Here is a 24,917-nt window from a genome sequence, read left to right as displayed (position 1 = left end):
AAACGTTTTAAGAATGTATGAATTTTATAATGAAAATGCTGCATTTTTTTCTGTGCTTCCAGCGTGTTGTCTGTGTAAAAAAGTTTTACTATTTAGCCACTGGATGGTGCTAGATCATTTTAGATAAAACTGCATTTAGCTTGTTCTCAGTATAAATGTGTTTGAATCATATTTTATTGAATATTTATATAAAAATATAAGCATTTTTCAAGGCTATTTGATGGTAGAAAGCTACTTTATGTATTTATATAAATAGTTGTATATTTATGTATATGTCAGTGTTTTATATAGCACTCAGCTTCTTTTATGATTGCTTTATACAAAATTGTGAATATTTAATGCCCTGCCAATGACATTGGTTTTCTAATTAAGTAATCAGTATATATACAGAGATCTTAACTCAGTGTACATTTTCCATCTGAAGAAGTCTGTTGGGAGACAAAAACGCTGTTCATTATTCTGTTAAAGTGTTAATGTGTATGTACTGTGACCCAAAGGGGTATTTTTATGAGTTTTATTTTTTACCAAGTGGAGTGACTATTAAATATATTTTTATTGCATCCAGAGGTCTTTGTGGGCTTTTTCCAAGTGCATATTGTTTTCTGAGGTTCAGGATTCCTCTATCAGAGCACAACTAAATTCACTTCTGTCAACAGCATCCCAAGTGACCAGGCACTCTATTAAGTGCAGCTATGATGCTGTGGAAGATGCATCCAAAGCTGCTGCTTCTGGATCAGTGCTGCGATGTTACTCCTGGGTACGACTACAGCCCCTTCCCATGGATGTTCAAACTAAACTTCTGGATGCACCCTTAGACAATAAGGCCCTCTTCTGACAAGCTTCTGTTGAGCTACTCAAATCCCTCCACGAGAATGGTAAAGAGTTAACGAACCTCAAACACCTTATGGTATCCCCTATTCCTAGATATCATAGGAACTATCTTCAGAAACTCTCCTTTGTAAGAAGGCAATCCTTTCATTCAGCACCACAATCAAGGGGACATAGACAGCCGAGAAAGACTTCTTCTCTCAGATTTCCCTCTAGAGCCTCTACCACACCCTTTCGGAGCCAGCCTGGCCAACCCAGGCCTCCTCCACTGTGATTCACCCCTTCTGCATCCAGAAACACCCTTATCCCTTCAACTCACCCTCTCCCTTCCCTTCTGGCGGAGAATAACAACAGAACAATGGGTCCTCACTATCTTCCATAGAGGATATTACATGACTTGGTGCATGCTCCCACCATTCCAAGGGATTCCTCATCCACCAAAAAAACAAATCCACCTGATGTTATGTGGTCCTGTCTTGCCTCCATTCTTTACTCACGGGTTCGGAGCCGGGAATCGGCTCCGACTCGGCCAACTATTTCTTTAGCACAAAGTCTCTAATTGGCTGGGCTAACCCGGTATCCCAAGATACACGTCGCCCTAGCCCCAGATCTCGTTTGCCGCTCGTAGAGTTAGGACGTGGTCTCGCTTGGCTGTGGCTAAGTACCCTTTTCAAATACTTTCTAAGTATTTTAGTAGTCAGTTGTATTGCAAAAGCTATTTTAATAGCTACTCTTCTTTTTTTGACTAGTTCTTGTGAGCTTTTGTGAGGTCTGTGTTTGTTTGTGGTATCCCACTGTTTCGCGGGTTAGGCCCGTTTAAGTTAGAGGACCTAGTCCTCTCCAGTGTTGTTCACTTGTTTTTTTTTTGTGCTGGGTTTTTGAGTTGTGGGTAGTTGTTTTCCCTCCAAGAAACGTTTAAATTAGAGTTTACTTGGCCGTTAGTGTGTTTTGGTTTTTCCCGCCTTCCTCTTGTGTTGTCTCTGTCGGCTGAGTGTTGTGCGGTTGTTATCATGTCTAAAGAACAGAAAGAACATAAACACTCCGGGTTTAAGAAGTGTACCAAATGTGGCTACAAAATGTCCATTACAGATGGGCATTCCATCTGTGTTTATTGTCTGGGTGCTATTCACCTACAAGAGTCCTGCAGTTTTTGCCACGTGTTTAGCCCTAGGGTACTGCAGGAAAAAAAAAAACTGATTTTAAAAGGTCTGATTAAGCCTTCTTTTGAGGAGGCCTTAGATTCTTCTTCATCTTCTAGTGCTAAATCTAAGCCTGCTAAGGCCAAGAAAAGATCTCCAGCTCCGTCTGCCTCTCCGGAGCCTTTGGAGAAGGTTTAAAAAATGGATACTTCCCCCTCGGCTCCATTGTCCTCGGGGCAGCAGGAGAAAGTCTCGGTTATGGATACTACCTCCTCGGCTCCATTGTTCTCAGGGCCGCAGGAGGTATCTGTTGTACTGTAGTCGACCTCGGCTCCGATATTATTGGAGCCTGTTCGGAGCCGGTCACCCAGTGTCAGGCATGAGTCTCCATGTAGGAGATCCCGATCTCCTTCTATTTCTTCCAAATCCTCTAGGCTGCCTGATTTGGATGTGGATAGGGTGGTCCAGAGGCTCCTGCAGTTGCCGGTGTTGACAAAACTGTTTTCGGCTCTGACCCAGTCAGCTCCAGAGCTAGTCCCTGTCCTGGTACCGATGATTCCTCCTCCGAGCACCCATGTGTCGCCGGAGCCGGAGTGCCCAGCTCTGACTGATGTCCTTGTTTCGGCACCGATACCCCAGGTGAGTCTATCGGAGCCGGTGTCAGCTCCAACCATGTCGGTTCCGTCCTCTGGTTTCGGTACTCTGGTTTCCTCAGTCGGACCCGAGGGGGATACCTCGGGACTCCTGTCAGTTCCAAGTCTCCCTCTCGGTGCATCAGCTCGTGGAATCTCGACTCCGGTCGTGGTCTCAGAGACGGGTCGGTCCTCTGATTCAGGGGGACCTGCCTTCGAGGCCATGAGGAGCGCACTGGCTAGATCGTCAGTCACATCACCTGGATCGGTCGCTCCGTCCCCATACACCCTGGCTAGAGTCTCTGACGTCCCCCTATCCATGGATGGCGGAGCCCGAAGGTCTGGGGATATCCCCTTGAGCGGTCTCCTACTTTCTGAGGGCCCCTCAGAGTCGGTGCCTGAGGAGTCCCCAGAAAGAAGTTGTGCAAGAGGAAGCACATAGACTCCCAGGACGAGTCCCTCACCTCTGATACCGACCTCGAGGAGTCAGAGGGGTCCCCCAAGTCGTCCTCCGATGATGTCTCTTTCTCCGACATCCTGGAGATTTTGAGGCAGAGAGGCAACTGGCCTTCCAAGACCCCCTCTGAGGAGGAGTCGGTATTCCTCAAGGCCTTCGGAGCTCAACCCTCCGCCTCCTGGGTGTCTCCACCCTTCGACGAACTCCTGGATTTGATTTGTCGAAGGGTGTGGGAGAACCCTGATTCCGTGGAACCGGTGCCCAGACGTCCAAATAAGTTCCTTTCTGCTCCCCCGGGGAAGGAGTTCCTGACCAAAGGGGTTTCAGTAGATGCCTTGGTGGTGGCGGCTGCCACTCAGCAGGAAGTTGCAGAGGCTTCTTCTTCTGTCCATCCTCCTAACAAGGAGTCCAGGAGTATGGACCGGTACGGGAAGCGTACCCTGTCTTCGGCGACCTTTACCTTGCGGTCGCTGAATTACCTTTGTCATTTCACTCGGCTCCAAAGAGATCTCTTTAAGGAGCTAGGAGATACTCTGACGGGTAACATGCCTGAAGTGGTAACGCAAACTGTTAATGCCCAGTTGCCTACCCTTGGTTCCATTGTCAACTCGTCCATGAGGCTCATATCTTATGCAGCTGAAGGGGCGAGTAGGGCAGCTAGCTCAGGTGTAGCTCTCAGAAGGCAAGCCTGAATGCACCTGTGTCATTTCGTGGAGGCCTTTAAGTCTTCCTTCACTGACTCCCCCTCTGATGGGTCCACTCTTTTTGAGACCAAAGTGAAAGACACCCTCACCAGATGCGAACAGGAGGGAAAGACACTATCTGCCATAGGGGCCCGTTTCTCTCTCCCTTCTAGGCCTTACCCCAAGGCTCAGAGAGGGGGGAAAATGTGGTTCAAGAAGTCTCAGAGGCCTTTTCCTACAGCTCAAGGTGAGTCCCCCTCCAGAGGCAGAGGAGGGGGAAATTATTCTGGAAGACGCCGTCCTAGAGACAGAGGAGGCCCCCGCAACTTGGGAGACTGCGATTCCTTTCGCGGATCTTCCTTCCAGCGTTCCTGAGGCATTGCCCAACTGTGCTGTTCCAGAGCTAGTTGGGGGCCGAATTTCGTTGCATCCAGAAGCCTGGGAAAGCATCACCCAGGATCGTTGGGTGCTTCGAATAGTTACCGGAGGTTATGCTATTTCCTTTATATCAACACCCCCTCCAGTCAGAAGAATCCTGGACGTCCCACCCAGTCAACGGGATCAAGCAGCACTAGAAGTTACAAAGCTGCTAGAAAAAGGAGTCATCCAACCAGTCCCCTCAGACCATATTGGATCAGGAACTTACTCAAGACTCTTTTTGGTGCCTAAAAGAACAGGGGACCTGAGACCCATTCTGGATCTCAGTCGACTGAATAACTACGTTCCGAAGTCCAAGTCACGCTTCAGTCCATTTTTCCATTGCTGGAAAAAGGAGTATGGATGTGCTCCATCGATCTCAAGGATGCCTACTACCAGAACAAGATGGACAAGGCATCCAGGAGTCACTTACACTTCCGGCTGGGAGCCAGTCACTTCCAGATGTCCTTCAAGGGTGCATCTGCAGTCCTTACAAATGGGTAGTCCTGTCGTCAGGCAGCCCTTCGGTCGGCCGGATTCCAAAGTCTGGGTCTGGCTTCGGCTGGTGTCGCACTTCACCCGACGTCATAGCTGCAGTTTTTCGGGTATAAAGGCATCAGCCGATGCCATTTTCCTCAGTCTTTCTTGCGCGTGCCCAAGCAGAAGCTGTTCGCAAGTGCCGGTCGGTCAGAACCAGAGATTTCATACCGAATACTACTTCGAAGACTTCTAAAAAGCTAAGTACCCCGTTGGGGACTCTTTCTTGCCTCAGCCGATGTCAGAAAAAGTGAATAACTGTTTAACTTGTGGGAAACAAATACCTCATAAAGATTTCCACTCTTACTGCTTACCTTGTTTAGGCCCAGACCACGACGTAGCAGCTTGTCTAGCCTGTGCTTCTTTTAACCGACGGACGCTTAGACGTCGGTCAGAATTTGCAGAACAGTTTTTCGGCTCTGAATTTGCTTATATCATGCCGTCGGACCCTCCGACTTCACAAATTACCAAAAAACGCAGGGAAAAGGACCGACACTCGCGGTCCGCGGTTTCGGCCGAAACCGCGGTTAAGCCAACCACGAGTGTCTCGGTTTCGGCTGAAACCAAGCAAGCGGTTCTTCCCCCGGCCGAAAACCTGCCTTCTACCGAGGCCTCTTCTAGCCTGGTGGAATCGGCTTCTGAAATCCAACCTTCTGTTGCGGTTTCTCAGGAATTATCAGACACTATTCCCTTGGATATTTCAACCCCTGCACGTGGAGCTGCTAGGCCTCCTGCAGCCATGTCTATTAAGGCCTTTGCCAGGGCTAAAGCAGCTAAAGCTTCAAAAACGGTGCCTGTTAAACCCCCCTCTCACAGGCCCAGCACCAGTTCCCATATGCTTTCTTTGGCTGAGGATCTCATTTCTTTAATTCGTGGCTCCCAGCCTCATACAGACAGGGGCTCTCATCCACCTCCAGAGAAGAGGCCTAAAGCAGAGCCCCCTGAACCAGTATCCACAGATAACTCCTCTGATGACTCAGAACATACAGACCCTCCTGAGGCTCCTTATTCCCCTTACGAAATCTCCCAGGGTCCTAAAGCTGTAGCAACTACATCTGCTAAAAACCCCCTCCCCTCTGAAAGGGAATCCAGATCCTTAGAGAGATGGGGTAAAAAAGTTTACACTTCTGCTACTTTGTCAGCTAGAGCTTTGAACTGCCAATTCCATATGATTCAATATCAAGAGTTTATGCTTGATCAGTTAACTAAAAAGCTGTCCTCTGAAGAATCTCTAGATAAAAAATATGTTCAGGAAATGGTACATAGCATACAGCAGGTTAGTAACCATTCTTTAAAATGTGGCTATGATGCACTGGAGGCTTCCTTTAGATCAGCCATGACTGGCACAGTTATCCGGAGACATGCATGGTTGAAAGAGCAAGCATTCCCAGACCATGTCAAATCTAAGCTTTTGGATGCACCCATGGACAAGGTCAATTTATTTGGTTCCCCTGCACAGCAGGTACTAAAGAAGATGGAAGAGAAGGCAAAATCTGTACAAACAGTGAAAGATTTCTTACAGGTTCAACCTCCAAGGTTTAGCAGGAACTGGCCCTCCAAAAATTGGTCCTTTCCAGACTCCTCTAAGACACAGAGAGGCAGGAATAGGTGTTCAAGAGGCAGAAACCAATCCAGGGGTGCCTACAGGGGACGCCAGTGGCAAGGTAACAACCAGCAAGGCACGCAGCCACCACCACTACAACAACACAATCACAGTGACTTGGATGTGGCACCGCCTACCAGGGAACAACTGGAAGCACCCTTAGGTGGGAAGCTAACCTTATTTTCAAAGAACTGGCATTGCATCACAAGGGAAAAATGGATTTTGCAAACTATAGACCAAGGTTACAGGTTCCATTTCCATACTCTACCAGGAAAGAGAGGAATGCCAAACCTACCACCTACTCAAAGGGCAGAAGCTCTAAAGCAAATATCTCAATTATTAAGAATGAGAGCTGTGGAAAAGGTACCATCTATGGAGCAAGGAAAGGGATTTTACTCCAGACTCTTCCTGGTACCAAGAAAAGAGAACAAATGGAGGCCTATTCTCGACCTGTCCGCTTTAAACACATTCCTCATTGTTCCAAAATTCAAAATGCTGACCCTACAGCAGCTTCTTCCCATGCTGGGCAAGGAGTCTTGGCTGGTAACTCTAGATCTCAAGGAGGCATACCTGCACGTCCCCATACAACCAATTTGCAGAAGATACTTCAGATTTCTTGCAGGATCAGAGCATTATCAATTCTCAGCATTGCCCTTTGGCTTATCTACTGCACCCAGAGTGTTCACGAAATGCCTGGCATCAGTAATTGCTCATTGCAGACTTCAGGGGATCCAAATTTATCCCTACCTGGACGACTGCCTGATTCAAGCGGACAACAAAAACAAACTAACAGAAGACTTACAAAGAGTCATTTACCTACTGCAAGCCCTGGGATATACAGTCAATATAAAAAAGTCAAGGCTGACTCCATCCCAAAGAATAACTTTTCTGGGTGCAGAGCTGGACACATTAAAACAAATGGCATTCCTAACTGCAGAAAACCAAGAGCAACTACCTCTCTACTTCTTGGCATTAACAAAGCAGAACCATCTAACTGCAAGAAAAGTACTGCAAGCCCTAGGCTTCATGGCATCCTGCATAATTCTGGTCCCTCATGCCAGACTGCATATGAGAAAGCTACAGTGGTACCTAAAGAATTTGTGGTCCCAACACAAGCACAGCCTAGAAACCAAAATTCCAATAATCCCATGCCTGAAACAAGAGTTCCTATGGTGGGCTCAGGCCTGTCAATCAAACAAAGGATTGCCCTTCTGCAACAGTCAACCAAGCCAAACCATCACTACAGATGCCTCAGACCTCGGTTGGGGGGCACACATGCTGGACAAGTGCATACAAGGCTTATGGACTCAAGACCAGCTGCGCCTGCACATAAATCTAAAGGAAATGCTGGCAGTAAAATTGGCAATCCAGTCATTCAGACCATTTCTCCAAGAAGGTCAGTTGATGATAAGGACAGACAACACCACAGTTATGTGGTACATCAACAAACAGGGAGGCACACATTCATATCCTCTATGCCGGCTGGCACTGGACCTATGGGATGTGGCTCTGAGCTACAACATTCAGTTACAAGCAATTTTTGTACCGGAAAAAGAAAACATTCTAGCAGACATTTTAAGCAGAACTACCACAGATGCCCACGAATGGATGCTGCATCCAGACATCTTCAAAGCCATCACAAGAGAATGGGGATTACCACAAATAGACTTATTTGCATCCCCACTCAATCACCAGCTAAAGAAATTCTGCACAAGGACGTACCACCCACTTGCTTGGAGGGTGGACTCCCTATCTTTCAGTTGGAAAAACCTGACAGCTTATGCATTCCCACCACTTCCTCTGATGCACAAGGTGCTTTTGAAGATCAAAGAGGAACGTCCAAGGATCATTCTGATAGCTCCAGACTGGCCAAGACAACATTGGTACCCATTGCTGAGGAGCATGTCCCGGGAACAAATATGGACACTGCCCCTGATCCCATTGCTGTTAACACAGAGCAACTACAACATCCTGCATCCAAACCTGAAAACTCTGCAGCTAACTGCCTGGAACATTACATAAGGACAATTAACCCAGATTTATCCCAAAGGGTTAAAGACATAATCCTTGAGGCTCGTAGACCTTCAACAAGAAAAAATTATGCAGCAAAATGGAAAAGATATCTCATTTGGAGTACTGCAAAAGGAGAAGATGGCTAGTAAACATAGCCAACATCCTGGAGTACTTGGCAGAGCTCTTCCATGCAGGCCTGTCCTATTCTTCCATCAAGATACATGCATCAGCTATTTCAGCAGAATACAGCTTGGATCCTCCTGTCTTCTCTCATCCTCTGCTCAGACAGTTTCTGAGAGGAATTAAAATGTAAAACCTCCCAGGAAACCACCATTGCCAGCATGGGACTTGAACTTTGTGTTAGAAAATTGACACTTCCCCTTTCGAACCAGCAGCAACAGCAGAATTACAATACTTATCCTGGAAGACTGCTTTCCTACTGGCAATCACCTCAGCAAGAAGGGTCTCTGAACTACAGGCATTAATGGCAGTGCAACCCTTCCTGATCTTCCATCAAGATAGAGTGTCCATGAGAACAAATCCCACATTTATGCCTAAGGTGGTATCCAGAGTGTCTTTAAATCAGGCTATCCACCTACCTACATTCTTCCCCAACCCACAGAACAGGGGAGAAGGACTGTTGCATACCTTGGATGTACATAGGCAATTACGCTACTACCTGGACAGGACCAAGTCCAATAGAAAAACTGACCAGCTTCTGGTAGCATATGCAACAGGAAAGGAAGGAAAACCTCTTTCAAAACAGACAATCTACAAATGGATAGGAAATTGTATTAGATTTTGTTACTCCTACCATGGAAAGAAAACTCCAGACAACATCAGGCCTCACTCCACAAGGGCTACAGCCACTACCACAGCTTTCTTACGAGGAGTGGCTACCAAGGACATTATAGAGGCTGCTACTTGGACCTCCGTGCATGCATTTGCCAAGCATTACAATTTACCTTTATACTCTAGATCCCGAGCAGGTTTTGCCACTGCTGTTTTGCAAGGGATCCTAACTACACCATAATCTCTACTTTTTCCTCCTCCCTAGTTTAGCTATGGTATTCTACCCATTTGTAAGGACTGCAGATGCATCCTTGAAGGACATAGTACAGTTTTGTACCTACCATAAATGTAGATGTCCGATAGGAATGCATCTGCAGTCAGGATTACCCACCCACCTTCCCCTCTGTGGTACTCCTAGGGTATTTGCCATCCTTCAGCTAGCTTGGGGGGGATCTATTATGGTGTATTTGTTTGTATATATGTACATACATGCTTATTTTATGTGTTTGCTCTCTACTATTGGAAACATTGGCATTTATCCAAATTTAGCCATAAAAGAGGGCACCTGGCATCTGGGGCAAGAAACACTGAGGAAAATGGCGTTGGCTGATGCCTTTATACCCGAAAAACTGCAGCTATGACGTCGGGTGAAGTGCGACACCAGCCGAAGCCAGACCCAGACTTTGGAATCCGGCCGACCGAAGGGCTGCCTGACGACAGGACTACCCATTTGTAAGGACTGCAGATGCATTCCTATCGGACATCTACATTTATGGTAGGTACAAAACTGTACTTTTTGTGCCCTGCCCTTTGGTCTCACCACAGCCCCCAGGGTGTTCACCAAGTGTTTGGCAGTGGTGACAGCTCACCTGAGACGTCAAGGATTCCAGGTGTTTCCGTATCTGGACGACTGGCTTCTCACCGCCCCCACCAGGCATCTGCTCGTTCAAGCCAGGGAGACTACCATAGCACTGTGTCAACAATTAGGAATTACTTTAAACTGGGAAAAGTCTGCCTTGCTGCCCTCACAGTGTGTTGTTTTTATAGGCGCAGAGCTAGACTCTATTCAGATACGAGCCTTTCTGCCACAAGAGAGAATGAGTGCTGCAGTCTCAGATCCACGCACTGTTGCCCTTCAAAAGAGTTCAAGCCAGGTTAGTTCTCCAGCTTTTGGGCTCCGTGGCCGCCACCATCATGCTGGTGCCTCTGTCCAGGTTATATATGCGGATTCTGCAATGGCTCCTTTCTGCCCAATGGTCATTTCAGAAACTTCCTCTTTCCCATTTGATACTTCTCAGGAACGGTGCAAACAGGACCTCCACTGGTGGCTACGTTTCGCCAATCTGGACAAAGGGAGGAGCTTGATTCCTATGTCTCCAGTGGCCACGGTGACCATGGATGCCTCCCAGATGGGGTGGGGGGGCATTATCTTGGCAGGACGGTCCAAGGCACGTGGCAAGATCACAAGGTACATCTGCACATCAATGTTCTGGAGATGAGAGCTGTGTTTCTAGCTTTGCGAGCACTCTCTACCTCTGGGAATGATTGCGATTCACTCGGACAACATGTCCGTAGTGTGGTACCTGAACAAGCAAGGGGGAACCAAGTCTTATCCCCTCTGCAGAGAGGCCATGCGAGTGTGGCATTGGGCAATATCTTCCCAACGATTCTTAGTGGCAACGCACATTCCGGGAAAGTCCAGTGTGATAGCAGACAGGCTGAGCAGAGCTATTCTGATGCCTTACGAGTGGTCCCTGAACAACCGAGTGGCGGTTCAAATTTTCAACAGGTGGAGTCAGCCTTGCTGCGATCTCTTTTGCCAGTCCCCTCAATGCCAAATGCAGTGAGTATTTCACACTGATCCCCCCACAGGGGGAGGCACCCAGGGACGCTCTAGCCCACGATTGGCCTCCCGGTCTGGTCTACGCTTTCCCTCCGTTTCCTCTCTTACTAAGAATGATTCAGAAAGCCATATCCTTGGGAAGCAGGATGATTCTGATTGCTCCACACTGACCTCGACAAGTATGGTTCCCTTTTCTTCAGAAGTACGCAGTGGACGGTCCTTGGACTCTGGACCCAGTGCCAGACCTCCTGACTCACATAGCAGGCCAGCTCCATCCATCCCTGCGAACCCTCAGGCTGACAGCCTGGCTACTCCACTTCCATCACTAGTTAGATGGCATTTTGTTTCACCGGAGGTGGTACACATCTTGTCTTCATCTCATAAGTCTTCTACCAGAAAAATCTATTCCAGCAAATGGAAGAGATTTTCCATTTAGGCTCAGGCCCAAGGTTTGGACCCCTTCACAGCCCCAATTCCATCGGTTTTAGATTTTTTAGCCATGCTTTTCCGTCAGGGCTCTATGCCCGCTACCATTAAAGTGCAATTGGCTGCAATCTCCAATTTCCATACATCTTATGAGCCCTCTCTTATGGGCCATAAAATCTGTAAGGCCTTCTTGAAAGGTGCTTGGCTGCTTCGCCCTCCTGTGTCAGAGCCTGTCATGCCATGGGATCTAAACCTTGTGCTACAAGTCATCACTTCACCACCCTTTGAAGCAGCTGCCACCTGTGAACTGAAATTTTTATCTTGGAAAACGGAGTTTCTAATAACCATTACATCGGCCAGAATAGTATCAGAACTTCAAGCTCTGTCCATTAAACCTCCGTATTTGACCTTTCATAAGGACAGAGTTTCACTGAGACTTAACCCATCCTTCCTTCCAAAGGTGTTATCCACTGTTAATCTCCATCAATCGATTGTGTTACCAGTGTTCTTTCCAAATTTTTCCAATAAAGCAGAGTTCAGGTTCCATCAGTTGGATGTGCACAGGCAATTGAGGTTCTATTTACACAGGACTAAACAGGTTAGGAAGTCTGATCAGCTGTTTGTGTCCTTTTCAGAGAACAGAGCAGGTTGTCCTGTTTCCAAGTGCACAATTTCTAAATGGATTAAAGATTGTATTTCCTTCATCTACTCGGCGGCAGGCAGAAGTTTACCTTTTCTCGTCAGAGCTCACTCTACCAGGGCAATGTCTACATCAATAGCTTTCCATGCCAGGCTTTCACTGGATGATATTTGTGCTGTGGCCACCTGGGCCTCTCCTCACACCTTTATCACTCATTACAAGCTGGACGTGGCTTCTAGGGGCCGGGCTTCCTTTGGTTCCACGGTTCTCAGTAGTATCCTTCTATGAGCATCCCAGGATATAGGTGCTGGGGACGCTGTCCCGTGAGTAAAGAATGGAGGCGAGATAGGACCACATAACATCAGTTAGTTATGTACTCACCATAACGATCGATGTATGTGGTCCATCTCGCCTACATTCTTACATACCCTCCCACCTACCCCTTTCCTAGAGGATTTGGAGGAATATTGGCTCTGCGAACCCTTCAAGGTCAGTTGCTTTTTCTTTCTTTGGCTGGAATTCCTTCCAGTGTTGGTTATGTATGAGTTATGATTGGTAGGGTTGCAAACAAGATCTGGGGCTAGTGCAAGGTGCATCTTGGGATACCGGGTTAGCCCAGCCAATTAGAGACTTCGTGCTAGAGAAATAGTTGGCCAAGTCGGAGCCGATTCTCGGCTCCGAACCCGTGAGTAAAGAATGTAGGTGAGATGGACCACATACATCGATCGTTATGGTGAGTACATAACTAAATGTTCCCACCAATCATTCATCAACTTCTAAATCAAGGCACCATAGAACTGGTGCCCACCCCTCAAAGGAGCACAGATTTTTATTCTAGAATGTTCCTGGTACCAAGGAAAGAGGGTCCTTGGAGACCTATCCTGGATCTATCCTTTCTCAATCTCTTCCTCCATGTACCCAGCTTCAAAATGATCACCTTACCTCTTCTCTTGCCTCTTATCCCCTCCCAGGCATTCATGCTAGCTCTAAATCTCAAGGATGCCTACCTCCACATCCCAATTCATCCGGATTACAGGAAATTTCTCAGATTTTCAGTAGTTTCCAGTCATTTTCAATTATCTGCATTGCCTTTTGGTGTATCCACTGCCCCAAGAGTGTTTACAAAGTGTCTAGCCCCCTTCATTGCCCATTGCAGGACCCAGGGTATACAAATATACCCATACTTAGACGACCTACTCATCCTGCATCAGGACCACCAACTCCTACTCCTTCATCTACAACAGGTGTCGAACACCCTCTCTCTTCTGGGGTTCACAATAAAAGTAGAAAAATCTCAACTGATCTCAACATGATTTTCCTGCGGTGCAGACCTCTGTACAGACTGCATGAAGGCTTTCATCCCAGACCAAAGGATTCAGGAACTCTGTCTATACCTCAACCAGATCCTTACGTAAACCACCCTGACAGCTTGGGAATTCTTGAGACTGTTAGGCCACATGGCATTCCTTATACCCATGCTGCCTTTGGCAAGACTGCACATGTGCAAACTTCAGTGGATATTAAAAAAAACTGTGGACCCAACATTCACAGCCCTTGGACTCCCCACTTCCACTTCTCCTATGCCTAAAAAAGGAGATTCACTGGTGGATATTTACAATGCAGACCAACCCGGGGACCCACCTCCAGATCCCAGCATCTCTACAAGAGCTATCCACAGATGCTTCAGATCTGGGCTGGGGGCAGTGTTACAAACAAATCAACAACACCTCTCAGTACAAGGAAATGGTCTACTCTAAGGGTAAAAGACCACATCAATATCAAGGAAATGAGAGGCCTGCTGTTAGCCCTTCCAGCATTCAAGCCGTGTATCCTGCCAGGAGCCCTAAAAGTAATCAAAGTCAATGTGACTGTCCTGTGGTACATAAACAAGCATGGGGGACTAGGTCCTACCCACTATGCACCCTGGCCATCCAGATTTGGAATCTAGCTGCTTCCCTCAGGGTCCACTTATTAGCCATGTATATCCCCTCAGAACAGAATGTTATGGCAGACAAACTCAGCAGAACCTCAGCCCCCTCTCACGAATGAATGCTTCAGAGAGAGTTTTTCCTAGACTTGATACACAGGTGGGGTATTCCACAAGCAGAGCTATTTGCCTCCCCAGTCAACAGGCAGATGCTCAACTTCTGCATAAGGAACTCACATCCACAAGCTTGGAAAGTGGACGCCTTCTCCTTTTCATGGGGAGGGGTGTACCTGTACGCCTTCCTCCCCTTCACTCTAATCCAGAAAGTCCTCCTATAAATTTAGAAGGACAAACCAAAAACCCTACTGATGACCCCCTTTTGGCCAAGACAGCATTGGTTTCCCCTCCTATTTTCTCTAGCCAAGGGCAATCACCACAGGTTACCCCACTGTCTAGACATACTCACACAGAACAAGGGGTCCCTTCTACACCCACAACCTAAAATTGACCTTATAGGTGATAGAATTCTAATACCTTACAGACACCTTTATTCAGAGGGCATACTCAATGTTCTGCAGGAGGCCAGCAAACCTAGTACTAGGAGAAATTATGTAGCTAAGTGGCTCAGATTTTCTAACTGGTGTCATAGAAACAACCAGGACCCTCTCACTATCTAATTTCCAAGGGTCTTATCCTACTTGTGTGAGCTACTCCAAACAGGACTAACATATTCCTCAATCAAAGTCCATTTGTCTGCCATTTCTGCCTGTCTGCCCATTTCACCACCCCTGGGATCCAGACTGGAAGTCAAACTCTTTCTAAAGGGAGTCCTCCACATCAACCCCCCACGGAAACCCATCCCTCCACCTAGGTCCTAAACTTTGTATTAGAAAAACTAACCATGCCCCCCTTTGAGCCAGCACATTCTGTTCCCTTGAAACTTTGCACATTGAAAGCAGTCCTGCTATTTCCCTCACCTCCGCCAGGAGGGTTTCAGAGATCCAAGCTCTGATGCCCACATCCCCCTACCTTGTTGTCCACAAGGATAGAGTTGTTCTTAGGACTAACCCTTCATTCATGCCCAAGGTAGTTCATGAACTCTCATTGAATCAGTCCATTAACCTACCTGTTTTCTATTCTTATCCACAAAATGCCTCGGAAAGGACCCTACATTCCCTGGATGTACACAGACAACTTTGATACTAAGACAAAACCAAAGATATCAGGAAGTCAGATCAGTTATTTATTTTCTTCCATTCCATTGCCCTAGGGAAAGCTGTATCTAAGCAAACCATTGCCTCATGCATCCCTTAAGTCTATTTCCTTGTGCTACTCCCACCATGGGAAATCCTTACAAAGCAATATTAAACCCCATTCTACCAGAGCAGCTGCTTCCTCTACTGCCTTCTTCAAAAGCATAGATTTCTCTTCTATTTTAGAAGCAGCTACTTGGACCTCAGTACACGCCTTCACCAAACACTACAAGCTGGACATAGCATCCCGTGCTAGAGCAGGATTTGCCAGGACCATCCTACAGGGTCTCCTTGACCACAGGAACACTTCCTCCTCCCAGGTTCATACTTAAAGCTCTGGTACTCTCCCTACTGTTATGAATACTGCAACATCAGAATAGAAGGATATAGAATAGCTGTGTATGAACTTACCATAACCTTAGATGTCCTTCTCTTCTATGTTGCAGTATTCAGTCCCACCCTCCTACCCCCTGTCTCTTTCTAACTACTATCCCAGGTATCTACTGAGGATAAATTGCCATCATCCCCCCTGATCTCTACCTACACAGCCATCCTACTGCCCTAGGACTGGCCTACATGTAAGTCTAAAGGTGTCTCAGGTTAGGACCCTCCTGGTCAAACCTCATAGGCACTACTGTGTGCGGCAAAACAATTCTGATGAGGGTACATGCAGACGTCACTTTTATACCTAATGTCAGTTTATGTCCCTGGTAACCGACGTCACACGTACCCTCCTGGACTAAGACTGTGGTATACTGGCCGGACGGTGGCGCTGCAGGCAGCAACTCCCTACTGTTATGAATACTGCATTATAGAAGAGAAGGACATCTAAGGTTATGGTAAGTTCTTACACAACCATTCTTTATAGACACAAGAATATGCTACAACATTTAGTTCATGAATCAGTTTATAATATCAAAACATGGATGGAAAATGAGATTGCGTTAATTAGTTATTTAGAAATTTCAATTTGTCTGTACATATTTTAAAATAAAAAAAAAGCATTGTTTGAATTAGCCACTGTTGAAAAAGTTGAACACAAGAACTTAAACTGATAAATTACAGTTTTGTGTAATTTTATTGTTCCTTTTTTTGTCTTTTAAAAAATAAATAAATAAAACAAAACTAGCCTTGGCAGTCAGAAGAAGAAGGCTCGTGGCTGCGAGAGTATCCTGTCACACTGATGCAGTTCTTCCGCTACTTGTATCACAACCTACCAGACCTTGCCCCAATGTGGATAAGTCCTGATTTCCTCTACACACTGGCTGCTACAGTTTTTCCGTTTAACGTTCGACCTTACTCTGAGATGGTAAGGAACAGAGATGCTGTTCAGGTATATGAAATGCTAAATCATGAAGGGGATGTCTGGGCTGTTAATTGGGCCTTGTGCTTGTCTGTATACACTTATATATGTAAAAAATTAGAAGGCTATCCCTTTCTTAAGGAATACAATTCACAGCTGTGATGCGTTAAAGGCTAGGTTTAAATTGAGTTCCTTGGTTCAGCATATTTGTCAGTTCTTATAAGTACATTATGTTTGTGTTGCACTTGTAGCATTCAATTTGTTGAGCACCCACACCCACATGGAAGCATGCTATTTCCAATTTGAACAGTGAGTATTACTGAAGATGCATCCTTAATGTCAAATGGCAATTTTAATGAATTTTGACATTTTGCTTGTTCAGTTTTTGTAATTGTTTTATATCTCCTGGATGTTGGATGGGATTATGAAATCGAGGATGTGAGGCAGTGGGAATCTGGATTTGTAGTGACATGAACTGCAGGTGCAGATTAGTTTTATTGCATGTAAGCTGATTGTCTCCATTGAAGGCAGTGGCAAAGTTCTGTAGACGGGGTGGTATGCTGGAACATTCTTTCCCTTTGAAGGTATATGCATACCTCTCAACTGTCCATAGTTTTAGAGAATGTTCAGATTTTTGCCTCATATTTTTGGTCTGTTCCTCATAATTTTTTTGGTTTTGTGGCAAATCACTAAGAATTAAAGTTTTTAAATCATGATATAAATTTCATTTTCAGACTTTATATCCTTCAGAAAGTGCATGCCAGCACAAATCCTTTTATTTTAGCAACTTGTTTGTAAGAGCAATATTTAAAATCTGTCCCTATTTTGGGGCCTTTGTTCCCCAATTATTTTAGGTTTTGTCCAGATTTCTTGTGCTAGGTGGTTGAGAGGAATGGGTATATGTTTTTCTCTAAAGTTGTGCAACCATGGAGTCAGTATATTTAAGTAAGGATTTGCAATGCTAGGTGGTGTCTTCCCCAGCAGAAATGTTTTCCACTGTTTTGTTTGTATTAATATTTGTGTCATATCTGCTCTGTTAGAGCATGATGTTTATGTCCTTGGTGTTTTATTATGTTCTCTATATGGCGGGATTGCTATCAGATAATCTAACTGCAGTTTGTGTAAAATAATTAAATAGTTCAAGGCACAGTAATGGTTGTGGCTCACAGCATCAAGCTGTATATGTAGTGATTGGTTATAGACAGGAGTTTATTATTATGAGATATCATTACGTTAGTTGTATAACTTCCAAATGTAATACATATAGCAGGTTGATTTCTTGTTTGACAAACAGATATTCATATTTTAACAAATGTTTGTATGGATTTGGCTTAATGTTTATAGTAATGCCTCAGAATCATTAAGAGCAATGCAGTTATCTGTCATTGACAGAAGCCTTTATTAAAAAACTTGGATTTCATTGTAAATGTTATCCAAACAATGCCTTTCAACCTGCAGACATTTCTTGTTCATAGGTTCAGTACTTGTCAATCAGTCTATTGTCCAATACAGGCCTAACCAAAAGCCCCTACTCAGAAGATCCCCCAGGAGTCAAGGAGGACAAGGTCGACCAAAATAGAATTTGAGGATGCCCATCCAGTTATCCAGGTTTGCTTTGAAGGTTGCAAGGGTGCTACTCTGCTTGACATGTAATGGAAGCTAATTCCAAAGATGAGGGCTATGTTGGGTAAAGGTTTAGTTCCTTAGCTGGGTGTTTAAGGTATCATTTTCTGCAAAGGAATATGACGTCAGTGGTTTGGATCTTTCATGACTTGAAAGGCTAGACAGATTTCCATGGAGGAGTCTTTAAGAGACTGAGTACAGAAATAGGGCTGACAGTCTGTACTGATGTTTAAGATTTTAAGGATACTGATCTTTTTATTTATAATCGTGTTGAGCGATATGTTTAGACAAAAGCTGCATTACGTTTATTATTGGTTCTGATGAGATATGAGTAAAGAGAAGGTAAGATTACTTTGGATCTAGTGGCCTTTGGAAATTACATGAGCCAGACACAAAGCTTTCTGTGCAATTACTGAGGCATGATGGTTATACAGTAAGGAAAATGAGTGCGTAGTTCCCTTATGTTAGTGTCTGATTGGAAAGATGTCACCTGTATGGTATGTAAAAATGTTTTGTTTACCAAGTTGAAGTAAGCTACAGTGTGTTGTTGTCAATCTCGCCTTTATTCTCACTGATGAGTCAGATCCAATGTATCAGATCCATCTCAGCCTTTACAAAAGCTTGAGGACTTCAGCAAAGCTCGTGGGCACCCTTCCATACCCACAATGCATTTCCCCAACTTCCCCAGATCTCGTTTGCTGTGCTGCGACAAGGATCTTCTAGCAAGCTGTGGGCTAAGTTATTTGATATTGTTTTGTCCTTGCTTACCTCTTTCTGCTTTTCTGTATTGTGGTAATTAAGAGTTTGCTAGCATATACTTTCACTTGTTAGTACCTTCCTCTTTTAGTGTTAGTTTTCCCCTTATCATTAGTGTCCATTTAAGTTAGAGGGTGTCTAACTTGTACCCGTAAGTTAGAGGGTATACTTTTACCTTTTCCTTACCTGTTTTTTGCTGGTAGTGTTGATAGTTATTACTTCCTCTTCCTTTCCAGTTACAGTCCGTTTTAGTTAGAGGCAGTTCACCAAGTCCGTTTAAGTTACAGGACTTACTCCCACCCCCTTTCCCCTTGTTGTTGTTGCTATTTACAAAAAAAAGAGTTTCTCCTTCTATATCTTTAACTAGTTAAGCTGTTTGCTTCTGCTAGCCAGAATGTCCCAGAAAGAAAGTAAGCCCTTGGGATTTAAAAAATGTGAGAAGTGTAGCATAAAGATGCCCCTCAGTGATTATCACACTTTGTGTATACTGTTTGGTGCACTTCATTTGCAGGAGTCCTGTTCCATATGCCACTCCTTTAACCAGAGGGCACTTATGAAAAGGAAAAATAAATTGATTTTGAAGGGGTTATTGAAAACCCCATTTTCTGAGGCTGTTTCTGTTGATTCTTCCTCTCCAAAGTTGGACAAGTCAGAGAGAGCGGGGAAACAGCCTTCTTTAGCTCCAAGATCTTCATCAGAGCCAAAAGCCAAACTACTGAAAGAGTCTGCTCTGGCAGCGCATACTGAGCATACATCTGCCTCCGGAGCCAGGACTTCTTCGGCGCAGACAGAATCTTCAGCTTCAAAAACTCCTATTGATCCTTCGGCTGCGAAAGACCCATTACCTGATAAGTACCATTGTCGGACCCAGTCTCTGTCCTTGGATGTGATTACTTCTCAGCTCCCTTCAACCTTCTTAGTCAGATCCAGATCCCCAACATTGTCTACCAGGTCAACTAGGAGCCTCTCAGATGAAGATGTGGATAGGGTGGTGCAATGGCTTCTCAAGACACCTGTCTTGGCCAAGCTTCTTCTGAATCTGAGCCCAAAGGAGTCAGCTCAGTCTCAGCTTCCCCCTTCAGAGCCTACCCCTCCACCAATCCGACCTTCGGTTTCGGAGCCAGAAGACTCCAATATCCAGCTGGTGTCTATATCAGGTCCGCGGCATGTTGACTCCTCAGGTCCGGTGTCTGCCTCGAGCATCTCCATCTAGTTGGAGCAGGAGACCTCTGGGAACCAACACTCGCCAGTCGGGTCCTCGGAGCTGACTCGGATCTGACTCTGTCTCTCGGGGCCTCAGCTCAGATGGGTTCGGTTCCCACCTCTTGTTCGGAGCTTCTCTCTGCTGCTCTGCGGGCTCCTTTGGTCCCAACATCTATTTTGTCGGGTCTGGAGAGTTCTTCAGAGCAGATGCAGAGTGCTTTTGAAGCTATGAGGAGGGTGATGACTGCTTCCCAGTCTCAGGCCCAATCCTCCTCAGAGCTTCCTCCCTTGTGTGCGCAGGACCCTTTACCTCCTCATCCCCATCCACAGGACTGCAGAGATCCCAGGCTCCGGATATTCCCCAGAAAACTCCCTCCTCTTCTGAAACTTCTCCAGACTATTTCACTGAGGAGGTCCCTTGGAAGAGATCATGCAAGAGGAAGCATCTAGACTCCCCAGAGGAGTCTGTCACTTCAGATACTGACCTTGATGACGCAGAAGGGTCCCCTAGGTCTCCTTCTGAGGACGTCTCCTTTGGAGACATCCTAAAATTTTGAAACAAAGAGGTGACTGTGGCAGTCCTCCTCCCCTTCGGCTGAGGAGTCCATATACCTGAAGGCCTCAGATCTCGCCTTTGAACCTCTTGGGTTACTCTGCCTTTCAATAAGTTTATTCAGTTAATCTCTCAGAAGGCATGGGAGACTTCAAATTCCATAGAACCCATTCCGAGGAGGCCAGACATATTACAGCCCCCAAAGACCAGGCCTTTCTTACCAAAGGTATAGCAGTTGATGCCATCGTTGTGCCGGCTACCAAGAAAAAGGAACTTTCCGAGACCAGTTCACCAAGCCAGCCTCCTAATAAGGATTGTTGGACCATGGATAGGTATGGAAAGCATGTCTTCTCTTCAGTGGCTTTTACATTATGATCGCTGAATTGCCTTACTCATTTTACAGACTTCAGAGGGACCTGTTGAAAGAACTATCAGACTCTCTCCAGGGAGCTGTAGCTGATGCGGTGGCAGACAAGGTCAACGCACAGCTCGCTACCCTGAAAGCAGTGGTCAGCTTGTCCATGAGACTCGTCTCATATGCAGCAGATGGAGCAAATAGGGTACAGGCATCTCTGTTAGGAGATAGGCTTATATGCACCTTTGTGATTTCACACAGCCCTTTAGGTCTTCCTTTGTTAATGCTCCCTTGGATAGCTCATCTGTCTTTGGGCCTAAAGTTAAAGAAACACTAACCCAGTGTAAACAGGAGGATAAGACATTGTCTGCCGTTGGAATGCATTTTTCCACTCTTACTTGATCCTTTCCAGAAGATCAGAGAGGTATTGGAAAGATGTAGTTCATGAAATCACAAACGTCTTACCAGGACACACAAGGTAGTAGTCCCCACCCCCAAGGCAGAAGGGGGAATAATAATGGAAGAAGCCAGCCTCGTGGCAGAGGAGGCCCACAGAATCAGGGTTCCAGAGAATCCTTCTTTTGCAGATCCTTTCAGCACTCTTGAAGGAGTGCCTGACTGCTTGCCTCTGGAGTCAGTCAAGGGACGACTGTCGCTGCACCTAGAAACCTGGCAAGACATAACCAACGACAAATGGGTGCAGGACATAATATCCAAGGGTTATATTACCCCCCCCCCCATAAACCAGTCAGTTCCAGATGTTCCACCCTGTCAGAAGTAACAAGCAATGTTACAAATTCAAAAGTTGCTCAGGAAAAAGAGTCATCCAAGAAGTCCCCACAGACCAGAGAGGATCTGGAACTTACTCAAGATTCTTATTAGTTCCAGAGAAAACTGGGTACTGGAGACTAATCCTGGATCTCAGCAAACTAAACATATCGGTGAAGAAAACCAAGTTGTAGATGGTGACACTGTGGTCAATACTTCCATTTCTAGTATAAGATAGTAGTGCTCTATAGACTTTCAGGATGTGTACTACCACATCAAAATGGAAAGACAATCCAGAAGGTTCTTGCACTTCTGCTTAAGAGCCAGCCATTTCCGGTTTCAAGCTCTGCCCTTTAGTCTCACCACAATCCCCCAGAGTGTTCACCAGATGCATGGCAATAGTGGCATCTTACCTGAGGCGCATAGGATTCTAGGTGTTTCATTATCTGGATGACTGGCTCATAGCTGCCCCGACCCAGGCATCTACTGCTGCAAGACAGGGATTATGCGGTCCAGCTTTGTTCCTCTCTAGGCATTACCATAAACTACAAGTCTGCTCTAGAGCCATCTCAAAACTTATATTTTTATAGGAGCAGACATAGATACAACCATGATGATAGCAAGGCTCCTCATGACATAGTGCGCAATCTACATTTACATGTGAGGTTGTTAATCAAGAAAACATGAACCACTGCAAAACAAGTTCTACAAGTACTGGGGAAGATGGCAGCAACTATTGTCTAATTCCTCTAGCTCGCCTACATATGAGGATACTTAAGTGGTTACTTTCCACACAGTGGTCGATTTTGCGCTTACCAGTGTCTCACAAGATCCTCGTAACTAACACTTGCAAAAAAGATCTCGAGTGGTGAATTCACTCTTTCAATATCTCAAGGCCGTCCCTTTATTCCCCCTCAACCCCAGGCCATGATGACCATGGACGCTTCCCAGATATGGTGGGGGGGGCATTATCTGGGGGAGACAGTCCAAGGCACCTGGCAGGAACACGAGGCTCACTTGCACTTAAACATCGTAGAGATGAGAGCAGTGCTTTTGGCATTGCAAGCATTTCAGAACTGTCTCCCTCTAGGAATGATAGTGATTCAGTCAGACAATACGTCGTCAGTCTGGTTCATAAACAAACAAAGGAAGAACCAGATCTTACCCCCTTTGTTGAGAAGCGCTATGGGTTTGTCAATGGGCAATCTCTTCCAACCACTTTTTGGTGGCAGCGCACATCCCGGGGAGATCCAGAGTGATTGCAGACAAGTTGAGCAGGGCCATATTATGGCCACACGACTGGTCCTTCAATCAGAAAGTAGCGGAAGAGATTTTCCGAAAATGGGGCCAGCCTTCCTGCAACCTTTTTGCTTTTCCCACCAGTGCCAAATGCAGCAACTACTTTGCCCTAATCCCCCCTATGGGAGCGTCACCAAGGGATGCACTTGGTCACGATTGGGCCCTGGGACTTCTATATGCTTTCCCTCCAAATCCCAAGTTATTGCAGAAAGTAAGTTTATTGCAGACCACGGTAATCCTGATTGTCCTCTATTGGCCTCATCAGTTTTGGTTTCCCTTCCTTCAGCCTCATCTTCTGGACCAACCATGGATTCTGGACCCGGCTCCAGATCTGCTGATGCATCCATTGGTAATGGGATATCCAAACTTCCAAAACCTCAAACTGACAGCTTGGCTGCTCCAATTCCCTTGATTGCCAGAATTTCCTCTTCTTTCCTCTCCGGAAAGATATCTTGCTGTCCTGCCATAAAACCTCTACACAAAAATTATGCAAGAGTAAATGGAATAGGTTCGTAATATGGGTGAGTGATAACCAGATAGATCCTTTTTCTGCACCCATTCATTCTATCCTAGAATTTCTAGCAAAACTTTTTCATGAAGATGTGGCAGCCTTCACTGCCACAGTCCAGTTAGTGGCAGTTTCAAATTTTCACGTGGGTCAAAATGGTGCTGCGATTATGTCTCACAGGCTTTTTAATGATTTTTTGAAGGGCAGTGCAAAGATAACACCTCCATATAAAAAGCCACCTCCTCCCTAGTATCTGAACTTCATCTTGTCAAATATTATCTGTTCTCCATTTGTACCTTCAGCCACATATGATTTGAAATTCCTATCTTGGAAAACACTCTTTTTAGTGGCTATTGCTTCAGCTAGAAGAGTTTCAGAACTGCAAGCTTCGTCTGTCAAGCCCCATACCTAGTTTTTCATAAAGACAGGGTTTCTTTATGCACTAATCCCTCCTTTTTTCTGTAGGTTGTGTTGGAAAGTAACCTCAACTAGTCTATTAAGCTGCCAGTTTTCTTCCCAAATTTCCAAAATAAGGGAGAGTACTCACTACATCGGTGGTGGTGCTGCAGTAGCGTTGTCGCCTCACAATAAGACGTCCTGTTCGATTCTCAGCTAAAGCGTCTTCTATCTGGAGATGTGCGTGAATGGGCGTACCTTCGTTGAAGGTTGTACTTCAGGGCTGGCAACTCAGTACATAAAAATCTACCAATCATTAACGGACCGGAGTTCTGCTGTGGCGACCCCTAACCGGGAAAAGCCGAAAGATACAACAACTCACTACATCTTCTAGACATTCATAGACATTTACATTTTTACTTACACAGAACTTCAGAATTTAGGAAATCAGACCAGCTCTTTATTTCTAACTCTGACATTAGGAAAGGTGAGTCATTATCAAAATGTACTTTATCTAAATGGCTCACTCTTTGTATTTCATACATTTACAACTCTAGGAATAGAGCCCTTCCATTCCCTATTAAAGCTCATTCCACCAGGTCGATAGCTACTTTTACAGCTTTCCAAGCAAGGTTACCTTTAGATAACATCTGTGCTGCAGTCACGTGGGCGAAACCCCATACATTTACTACTCTTTACAAAGTGGATTTGGCCTCTAGAATTAGTGGCTCTTTTGATTCTATGGTTCTGAGGAATATACTCCATTGAGCCACCCAAGGGTCAGGTTGCTTGAGGTGCGGTCCTATGAGTGAGAACAATGGCAAGATTGACAACACATAAAGAAGTTATGTATGTACCATAACGTTCCATGTGTGTTGTCCATCTCGGCCTTTATTCTCACAACCCACCCTCCATGCCCCCTTCCAGATCTCCTGGGAGACTAAGTGGACATTGGATTTAAGG

At 45.5% G+C, this 24,917-nt stretch overlaps 1 protein-coding gene across 1 annotated transcript in view; it reads left to right on the top strand.

Moving 5' to 3' along the window:
- WDFY3 (WD repeat and FYVE domain containing 3) overlaps positions 1-24,917 on the top strand; it is a 5,086,165-nt gene that overhangs the window by 3,637,377 nt on the left and 1,423,871 nt on the right. Inside the window, exon 33 of the mRNA XM_044059488.1 lies at positions 16,320-16,499. Coding sequence (XP_043915423.1) covers positions 16,320-16,499 — 180 coding nt within the window. The remainder of the gene's footprint in view (positions 1-16,319; positions 16,500-24,917) is intronic.

This window comes from Protopterus annectens, chromosome 17.part0 (genome assembly GCF_019279795.1).
Source record: "Protopterus annectens isolate FY-2018-M chromosome 17.part0, PAN1.0, whole genome shotgun sequence".
Lineage (NCBI taxonomy): Eukaryota > Metazoa > Chordata > Ceratodontiformes > Protopteridae > Protopterus > Protopterus annectens.
The sequence above is the reverse complement of the archived record's forward strand: the minus strand, read 5'-3'. Positions and strand labels throughout refer to the sequence as shown.